This window comes from Harmonia axyridis, chromosome 3 (assembly GCF_914767665.1).
Source record: "Harmonia axyridis chromosome 3, icHarAxyr1.1, whole genome shotgun sequence".
NCBI classification, from domain to species: domain Eukaryota; kingdom Metazoa; phylum Arthropoda; class Insecta; order Coleoptera; family Coccinellidae; genus Harmonia; species Harmonia axyridis.
Window position 1 is genome coordinate 8,626,037 of NC_059503.1, and position 11,034 is coordinate 8,637,070.

Here is an 11,034-nt window from a genome sequence, read left to right on the forward strand (position 1 = left end):
TCAAATTGCACCGCGTCTACGATCTAATGACTGCTTGCGCTGTGAAATCGTGATTAAACATGATTTATTGTCCGTTTGGCGTGGCCTACGCGATGGTCGGGCCTTTTTTCGGCGATTTCGACGTTAAGATAATTTCAGGGGGAAGAATGTGTTGCACCTACCTCGACGGCCTTGTCAGTTTTGCTTGATGTTTGAGGCTTAAAGCTAGGTTGACATGGGTAGTGAATACGCTCTATTAGTGTGACGTCACACACCGCCATTTTTGGTTCTCCTGTCAGTGTTCAGAATCCAAACAAATAAATTGTCATTCAAATTAGTACGGTGTCGTTGAAGAAATTGGCTTATTTTCATAAATAGGAGTATTTGAGCAACGATTTCAGTATTGGATAGACAGAAGGAACGAGGTTAATACCAGTAAGTTTGAATCCTGTATCATTCCCCAGATTTTGTAAAAAGCCGTGTTTATTAGTTGAACTTCAAGTGCGAACTTCCTGGCATTATTCTCGTTCCTTCTGTCTATCAATTAATAGTAAAATCGTGCCTTAAATAATCTTATTTATTAAAATAAGCCAAATTATTCAACGACAACGTACTAATTTGAATGACAATATGTTTGTTTGGATTCCGAACACTGACATGAGAACTTAAATGGCGGTGTGTGACGTCATCACGTATTACGGTCGTGGTTCAAATATTATAACATTTTGTTTATTTTAGCGATTTCCTAGAAAATCCAGGAATTTTTGTAAAAATATTAACGGCACGAGTCAAACGAAAATGAGGGATTACTTAGATAATTTTAAGAGAAAAAACCTATGAACATGGAGCCACAAACAATTAATTTAGAAGATACAGTAGATTTTTTTCAAGCTTGATCAACAAATATCACACATTCAAGCTTGATCAACAAATATCAAAATAATGTGTTTGTCCACCGCGATAATCTATATACTCCCCAACACCTCTCGGAATTGATGCAATAAGATGTTCTATTTCTTCTTGAGAGATACTATCCCAACTTACCTGTACTTCATGTCTCAGATCCGCCAAAGTCCGTGGGAGCTGGGATAAATTTCCAAACCTTCCACTCATGGTGTCCCCAAACTCCCAAAGATGCTCTATGGGCGAAGATCGCCTAGAAATGGACCTTTCGAAACACAGGAAATTAAACAATAATGGGCAACTGAAATCATTCAATCAAATTTCAGTCTTTTAATGAGTTGAAGATTTTCTTGGTGGATGTGTTTTCTTACATAATAATCTAGAATATCAGAAAAATAGCGATAACATTATTTCAAATATCAATTATAAAAATAGGAAAAATAATATAGCTAATGATAATAATATTTTTTGCAGCATCATCATAGGAAAAATCTATCTATGCTGCGTTATGAAATTAAATAGTTGCTCGAGTATTTTGGGAATTCCATTGAATGTATACATTGTATATCTGGGGAATACGATTTAAATTAAGGACGAAATGAAAGAGATCGAGTACATTTGTACTCGAGTTTATGGCTAAAGTATTAATCAATACTCAGTTCAATAAATTAAAATAGGAAATGGTCAGAAATGGCTACTTCTGAGTCTTCTGAAACTTTCTCGTCTATCAACGATTCATTGTCAGAAACGTACCCATTTGGATAAAAACAGCCATATCTTTTTTCTTTGAATAACAAATGACTTGTGTGATACCTCTTTGAAATCAATATAAAATAGACAATTTATTGATGTAATGTGCAGCAGTAGCTCGGTACATTTTTTTCCACTACGATGGGCTAAACTTCATGAACAAAATAATCCACAACCAAAATTTCCAATAAAAATATTTCTCACAGCACCCCTTTAAAATGTTCGGAGGATGTTTTTAATGTAAACGTTAAAATTATTCTTCAGCATTATTTTACTGAAAAAATTAACCAAAAAGATGTAAAATTGTACCAACCGTAAGGACAAAACTATTGAAAGGGCAAAAATTCATTATTTAAAAAAAAAAAAATATCTCGAAAACGGTGAGACTTTTATAATGGGAATTTTGTCATAGCAGGTGGGTTATCCTTTGATCTACATTATCCCTCGGTTTGACGAGGTCTTTACGGGACACCCTGTATAATGATAATTCCTAGCTTTGTGCTAAATTTGGTGTGAATAGCATCGTCAGAATCATAGAAAAATCAAGCAGGATATCAAAGAAATGAGGAAAGCACTGACCAAAAGTAAGGACTTTCTGAGACCACTTATAACTCTATGAAGTTCTGTGGTTTCCAAGGGCACAATTTACCCATCAATGATTTGCCCTTGAAATATTTATTATCGAAAATATTGGATCAAGTGGGAGGAAATTCCCATATCTTTGCACTCTCATTGTAAGAATCTGATCAAGTACAGAGTATAAAACTCCTCATATTCAATCCGAACTTCAAACGTGTAGAGGTTGACTGATATAGAAGACACCATGGTGGCCATCAAAATATTCCTATCACTGGCTCTAGTGTATCTTTGTTCAGCAGCTGGTGAGTAAGACAATATTTCGTTTCCAATATAATATAAAGGTAATACATAGCCTATAATTGGTAACTTTATGCTTCTATAATTATTCTGATCACAATTTTCCTAATTCATTTAAATCATATGAACCAAATATTAAGAAAATGGGGTTATAGATGTCTGTATCACTAGTGGAATTATCAGAAAGGATTTCTTTGCACATATCCGTTGTGGGGAGAATAACCATTCTCCTCAAATAAAACACAATATTTTATCCATGCATTGTTTTCTCTATAAAATAATTGTTGTCTATTTACATGATAAATAATATTACATTTAGCCACTGTTCGTGGTGCTGGTTATTGTGTGACATCATCCCATGGGCTTGAGATATAACTGAATATAATAATTAAACATAATTTGATATTAATCTTATATCTACAACATTTGCAGAACTTAAATGCCGAACATGCATGGACAGTGAAGACCCCGGATGTGACGTTAGTGAAGTAATTTCTTGTTCTGAACAGACCGTGAAAGCAATCTCAAACTTCTGTCCAGGTTTTATTGATAGAGCTATGGTGGGACTTCCTTTTACATGCTTGAATGTATACTATAATCCAGGTAACTAGAATTTCCTCTATTAGTTTTTTGGAGAATGAAGAACTGTTATTTTTTGAATACTTATACATATCATTGAAAAATTTGTGGGTGGAAATTTCGAAATCGGAGACCAAAATTTGTTGTTTTGTTCCAAAAGTTTTTTTCACTGTCTCGGGTAATGAAGAAAACAAAATGAAAAACTCAGTCCTTAATTATAACCTTCATATTTTTCAGACCAATATACTCTTCGCAGATATCAAGGCTGTTTCCATCGTTTTAATGATGGTTCAGATATGTGTACGGTACTGAAAGAAGTGTGTCCACAACATATCATATGTAGAAATGGAACTGTCAGCACACAAGTATCTCATCACCAGAAACAAGGTAACTGAAATTATTAAACCAATTTATTTGAGAAAATTTCAGTCCTCTAATGAGTCTAAAGTTTTCCTTGGTGGATCTGATTTCTCACATATTCATCAATATTCTAGCATACCAAAAAAAGACTGACGATAACTTTATCACACGATAATACCAGCTTTCATATATCTATTATAATAATCAGAAATAATAATATAATGATAGTAATTTTTTTGCAGCACCATATTGGATAAAAATAAATTAATAATTGATTGAATGGATGCAATGTTTATTATTCACACCTATCATCTCACTGGAACTTTAATACGTAAATGGTATCCATATAATACCAGTACCAGTACACCAACTACAAGAAGTATATCGTACAATACTTGGAGTCATGCTACTAGATTACTAGAACATATTATGTGTCATCTACTCACCTACAACCACTTCAAGTACCCCAAGTACTACTACTAATTACAATAACTATAATTAAATTTAGATTCAAAATATGTGAAATAAAAATTGGAATGAGTTGATATTTCATAACATTGTATTATATGGAAAACTTTGAATTATGTTTAGATGTAAGGTGAAAAATAAACAAATAAATAAAATCAGAAGAGACATAAATGACCTTATTGAGTTTTATTCATAATTTTCATTCGATGCGATAATTTCATCAATTAATTCATAAAAAATGGAAATCAAAGATATTATCGAAGTGAAGAATTCGAAAAAAGCAGAGATCAGGAGTTTTCAAGCGCTCTTTCATTTAAGTGCAGCTTGAAACCACACACCTATATATACAGGAATGATGTATGTAGTACCATAATGTCATCTGAAGAGACGTTCTGATGGTTGGATCTTTTTTTCTATATTCGTCCTGAATATTCTATGGTTCTGATCACTCGATCAACAAGAGATTCGTCATCAGTGAACCGAAACTTATCGTTTGAGACCCCCTACGGCTGAAAATTGAAAAAATTAAGATAATAAAAAATAATAATAATAATAATGAAAGAAAATTGTGAATAAGCAGAAAAAATAAGGCAACATCTGAATGCTCTTGAAAATTATCATCTGTCAAAGAATTATTCCTCATATTGTTCGGATAAAAGCTTATTCTTCATTTTTTTTATCACCCTTGTCATTCAGCTACAGTTCAAATAAATGGGGAAAAGGATTCAAAAGAAAATGAACTACAACTTCTTTGAGATATTGTCCGTTCCCAAATTTTTGTCGTTATTTATACAGGGTGAGTCAATAGTGCTCTATCGGTCGATAACTCCTGTAAATTTTAGGCTAGGAGAATGATTCAAATTTTGACGAAATCGACAGTACTCAGCGCATAAGCTGTCAATAACTCAATTTTTTCGAATGATATGCCCTGAATTTTTTCTGCTCGTCGGATAGCCTAGCGAGTTTTGTTTAGACATGTTGTGCCTAAAATAAATAATTTTCAAAATGCTTCGCATTTAATTTTTTGTAGTGGGGCCTGCAGTATATCTTTCACGCATAACATTTCAAGGCGATTAATATCTATAGTATCAATTAAAGATGATCCAAATCATAGAAATCATACCTACTCATTTTGAAATAATGAAATGAAGACTAAGTGAGAAAACAGGAACATAGTCTGAATTATTTGAATAATAGGTTTGTGGCTTGAGGACAAGGCAAATGAAACAAATCCTTATAGAATTGTCGTTGTTTCGATCCCAATATGGATTGATGGAAACATTCCTTAATTTATTGGATTTGACATAACCATTACGAGCCATAATATAGTTCACAAGAACTTGCCTTAGCAACACAAAATATAATATTATAAGAACCAAACTATAAGATAAAATATTTGAAATATACTATACATATTAAAATACTCTGCAGAAGCAGCCAGATAGGTCAAGAGAAAAAATTATTATATTAAATCTGTATGGTTCTTAAATTGGATTTACCTTTCCAACTGGATTTATAAGGCACCACTATGTGGTTGAGAAATCTATCGGTCATTATATATAGTATTAATCCTTGTATAATGTAAAATATATCCAAACAGTCTTCACTTCTGTCAATATTTAGATGTCATGGATAAAACATATTGAGAGGTATAATCACATTGTTATCAAAATTTTATTGATTTCATTGAATACATGACTGCTGGCGGAAATGAACTAGTTGGATGGTTTATTTAGTTTTTTGATTTTTGTTAACAAATAACTGTAAACAATACTAAGAGATACATCGCTTAAAGTTATCATTTTCCCTGTCTAGAATATTCACATTTTCGAAATCATGTCGAAATCAGCAGAAACAAAATACCAAATTTTTTGATAAAATTTCAGTCCTCTAATGAGCCTGGAGGTTTTCTTGTTGGATATGGCTTTTTACATATAAATCTAGAATATCAAGAAAATACTGACGATAACTTTCACATAATTTTGGTAGTATAATGTAATGATAATATAATTTTTGCAGCATCACCATGGATAAAAATCTATTATGCGGCTTATTGAAATTGCATTATTTTTCGAGTATTTTGGGAATTCCAATCTGGGAAATGAAATTTAAATAAAGGAAGAACTGAACGAGATCGAGTACATACAGGGCCATCACCAGACTTTTTGCGCCCCGATAAAATAAAATTTCACCGCCCAACTTTGCCTAATTTATTTAATTTTTTTTAATGGAGCCTCTGTTATTTCTTTCAGGCATCTTTTCAATTCCTTATGAATTCGTTTATTTCAACTTCATATCTTCGTCAAATTTATAAAAGTTGATTTGTTGATTTCATCAAAAACGTCCTGAATGTTCAAAGAACGTTGCTATTAGCCTATAGTTGAAAGACGATGTTGTTCTTAAAGTTGCATTTTAGAATCTATTTGTATTTTCATAACTATAGTTGAAAAGAATTGGTTCTCGTTCATTTCATTATTTTCTACAAAGAATGGTATTTTCACTAAGAAACCATTTTATGTCAAAAAGTATGTCATGTTTTATAAACTGGACATCAAGGGAAAAACTACATTTCGAGTGTTTATATTTGAAAGTTATATATTCCTACTGCAATAAACATTGTAGAGGAGAAACTCTAGTGAGAGTTTTGAAGATAAGATTTTTTTCATAATATTGCCGATAACATCTGACTATTATCAGGTATATTTTCGTGAGGAAATTCCCATATGTTTCTCATCAAAAACCCTAAATATCTTAAATCAATCGAATTGAGATAACAAAAATGAACATAGCAGGTCAGTCCACCTATAAGTACAGGGGCGGACTAAATCAATATCATGTTAAAGCAGCTAACAAATCCCCAACTGTTAGGAATCTATCCAGATCAAGCCATTGTAATGAACTTCAAGTCTAATATCGTGATCCTGGTGATTTCACGTTAGGTCTTGGACTAAAAGAGCTGAAATTTTTTCAAAATATTTTCTTCGAATTTCTGAATTTCTTATCCAACCGTATATGATTGAATACCGATTCCAAATTACAATTGTATCGGAATAAAATTGAAGAAATTGAAGTTGTTACCAGGATGTGCAGAGCAGACACATCGACAGAAAGACACGAAACAAAATTGTTCAGGAAGGTCTGAAATGCATTTTGCAAGTGGAAAACTTGAGATCAGACACAATAAAATGTTTTCATCATCCCAAAAGGAAACTAAATGCTTCCACTAACTTCAGTAGACTGTGAAGAAATTATCCGCCAAGCGGTGGCGAAGCTAACATTCTGCTGGCCCCCCTGAAATTTGACATTCTAAGGCTAAAATAATCAAATGATTAGAAAAACTATAATTTCGATTTACTTTGCCCCCCACCAAAAAAATCCGGCCCCCCTGTTTTTGAAAGCTGGCGTCGCCACTGCGGCCAAGATTTGTTGTTGGACATGAAGATCGGCCAATGAAATGTCAGTAGTGTGATACTTTTAGTATTCCTAACGTTCCTTCCTTCTAAAACAGCCCTAAAATTCCGAGGAACGTAGAGGAATCAAAAGCGGTGACCTGTGGATCCAGAACTGTCAATTCAATCGAACGACAAAACCTGAAGACCAATATTTGACATTCTAAGACAGGATAAATCCCGAACAAAGTGAGCTAGAAACTCAAAATTTCAGGAAAAATTCGTTAAATGCGTTAATAGACATAATCCGAATAAAGATATGGCCTTTCGAAATTTTGTTTTCTTATGGATTCGATACGATCTTGGAAGAAATTTGCATTTTTTTGTAAAATGACGATTTCAAGTTTCAAGCAAAATTTCATGTTTAGCGCATCACCATAAAAGAAATCACTAAGATAAAAGAATCAAACAGAGTTCAGATTGTTCATGTTCATACAAAATGATAATTCTTAGCTTTATGCTAAATTTGGTAAATATATTGTCGTCAAAATCATATCGAAAATATTAGGCAAGCACTGACTTGAAATAAGGACCTTTTGAGACAATTTATAACTCTATACGGTGCTATGGTCTTCAAGGGCACAATTTACCCATCAATGATTTGTCCTTGAAATATTTATCATCAAAAATATTGGATCAAGTGGGAGGAAATTCCCATATCTATCTTTGCCGAATCATTGTGAGAATCTGATCATCTACAGAGTATAAAACTCGTCAAATTCAATTCGAACTTCAAACGTGTTGAGGTTGACTGATATTGAAGACACCATGGTGGCCATCAAAATATTTCTATCAGTTGCTTTAGTGTATGTTTGTTCAGCAGCTGGTAAGTAACACAATATTTCATTTCCAATATAATATACAGGTTATACCTAGCCTATCATTGGTAACTTTATGAATCTATTCCTAACTATTCCGATATTAATGTTCTTAAATTAAATTGTATGGACCAAAACTTTTCAGCTATTGAGGAATCAGTGGCATAGCTAGCAAAGAGTGGTACCGTCCACCTTACTTCTCACACTTGAGGAACCTCGGACCCTCACCAATTTTCCCTGATGAAATTGAACCAGTTCAGATAGAAGTACAATTTTTTTCAATTCAATCGTTATCCATAGTTTCCTAGCAATGCCACTGCAAGCAAAATACGTGAGGTATTTTCTGTGAAAATTTAAGACTGTGATGAAATTGAAATAATATATTTCTTCATCAATTGGATAGAAAGGATTTCCTGGCAGATATCCGTAGCGGAGGGAATAACCATTCACCTTCAATAAAACACAATATCTTATCGTGGCACCGTTTTTTTATGAAAATTAGTTGCCTATTATATGATATATAAACATATTCAGGCTGGGGTAAAATAATTCTGTCAGATATAGGGTTGGTCTATATCCAGAGCGAAGCTGCTGTTCGTGGCACTGGATATTGTGTGACGTCATCCCATGGGCTCGAGACGAGAATCTACAAAATATAACTGAAATATAATAATCAAACACCTAATTTGATTTTAATCTAATATCTACAACATTTGCAGAACTAAAATGCCAAACATGCATGTTCGCTGGAGATCCCGACTGTGAGGTTACTAAAGAAATTTCCTGTTCTGAGGAGACCGTGCAAGCAATTTCAGACTTCTGTCCATTTTTTAATGATAGAGCTATGGCGGGACTACCTTTCACATGCTTGAGAGTATACTATAATCCAGGTAACTAGAATTTCCTATATAAGTTATATCTAGAATGAAAAACAATTATTTTTTGACAACTACATATCAATTAAAAAAAATTTCTGGGTCTAACCTGTAAAAACACATTTTTTCTTAATAACTTTATTCGTCAACATAGTACTCTATCGGTTCTGTCGGGGAATTCGTCCTTCTTTTTGATAGAATTGTCTGGAAGGCATTTTGTGAAAGGAAATTTTGAAATCGGAAACCAAAATTTGTTTTATTCTATTATCTTGGATAAAGTAAGAAACAATATGGAAAACTAAGGCATTAATTCTCATGTTTTGAAATCACAGGTGTATACATATAACAGATGATTATTGATGAGTACAAAAGGAGGTTGTATATACAATTATAACTTTTTTTTAGACTCACACACTCTTCGTAGATATGAAGGCTGCTTCCGTCAATTCAATGATGATACAGATATGTGTACTGTGCTGAAACAATGGTGTCCAGATCATATAATATGTAAAAATGGAACTGTCATACCACAAGTATCCCATCACCAGAAACAAGGTTACTGAAATTATTCAACCAAATTATTTGAGAAACTGTCAATCCTCTTATTAGTCTAAAGTTTTCCTTGGTGCATGTGTTTTCTCACATATTGATCTATATTCTAGAATACCAATACAAGGGAAGGCTAACGATAACTTCATCACATGATATAATTATTTTTCACATATCGATTATAATTATAATATAATGATAATAATATTTTTGCAGCATCATCATGGATAAAAATGGAATAATAGTTGATTAAATGGATTAAATGTTATGAAATGGGATAATAGTAGTGATAATAACACTAGAACATATTATGTGTCACCTACAACCACTCCAAGATCCTCAATTTGTACTACTATTAGCTATAAAATTGAAATGTGAATCAAACCCACTCATAATTTATTGCATTGTAACTATTATATGTAAACTTCTAATTATATTTTGAAAGGTGAAAAATAAACTTCAATCAGTTGAAAAATGAATGACCCTATCGAGTTTTAATCATCATTTCCATTTGAAGCAATAATTTCATTAATTATTATTTATAAATATTGGAATTCCGAAATATTTTATCTGAGTGACGAATTCCAAAAATGTACTGATCTTGAAATCAAATATAAAATAGTATATTTCGCCATTTATTGTGAACAATACAGAATTATTGTAAGACTAAACTGCTTGAACATATGTGTTTCTTTACCTATATATATGTCCTTAAATTTGATGTAGGTATCTACTACATATTATGAAGACCAATAAATGTATTAATTTGGTAACTTCAACACGTGAATGGGAAAATTATTCTAAAATATTAGTAACAAAATTTGAGAAATTAGTGATATGGACAAGCTGACAATGTATTTTTCTGGGTAGCATCAATTTGCGTATTGTCCATGTAATTTTTTTTCTAGAATGTTTGTCGCAATCTTCTGTTTATTAATTATAGAGTTCACCACGTTATTTTTCGAGTATGTCGGAAATTCCAATCTGGGGGATGAGAATTAAATTTAGGAAGAACTAAATGAGATCGGGCACATACAGGGCCGTCACCAGACATTTTGCCGCCACGGCAAAATAAAATTTCACCGCCCAGCTCAGCCTAATTTATCAAATTTTTTTTTTTGAAGGAATCTCCGTTATTATTATATTATTATCACAATATGTATTCCTCCCTGGCATCGTTTAAATTTCATATGAAATCGTATATTTTAACTTGAAATCCCCTTGTGAAAATTATAAAGGTTGTTTTGTTGATTTCATCAAAAAAAGTCTTGAATATTTAAAATTACCATGCTATGTAAGTCGATAGTAGAAAGACGATGTAGTTCTTGAAGTTGCATCCTAGAACCCATTTGTATTTCCATAAATATTTTCGAGAGCACCTATTCAATTAAAAAAAAATAGTTCTTGGTAATTTTATCATTTTCTACG

At 32.4% G+C, this 11,034-nt stretch overlaps 2 protein-coding genes across 2 annotated transcripts; both read left to right on the forward strand.

Moving 5' to 3' along the window:
• The first annotated feature begins 2,356 nt into the window (after positions 1–2,356).
• On the forward strand, positions 2,357–4,090 carry LOC123674541. The gene is made up of 4 exons (XM_045609442.1): positions 2,357–2,513; positions 2,941–3,111; positions 3,325–3,474; positions 3,690–4,090. Exons 1-4 carry the CDS (start codon positions 2,456–2,458, stop codon positions 3,713–3,715), a joined length of 405 nt encoding a protein of 134 aa, XP_045465398.1. The 5' UTR covers positions 2,357–2,455; the 3' UTR covers positions 3,716–4,090.
• Positions 4,091–8,037: 3,947 nt separating this feature from the next.
• On the forward strand, positions 8,038–10,085 carry LOC123674540. The gene is made up of 4 exons (XM_045609441.1): positions 8,038–8,190; positions 8,902–9,072; positions 9,463–9,612; positions 9,823–10,085. The coding sequence occupies exons 1-4, from the start codon at positions 8,133–8,135 to the stop codon at positions 9,846–9,848; spliced, it is 405 nt and encodes a 134-aa protein (XP_045465397.1). The 5' UTR covers positions 8,038–8,132; the 3' UTR covers positions 9,849–10,085.
• Positions 10,086–11,034: the final 949 nt, after the last annotated feature.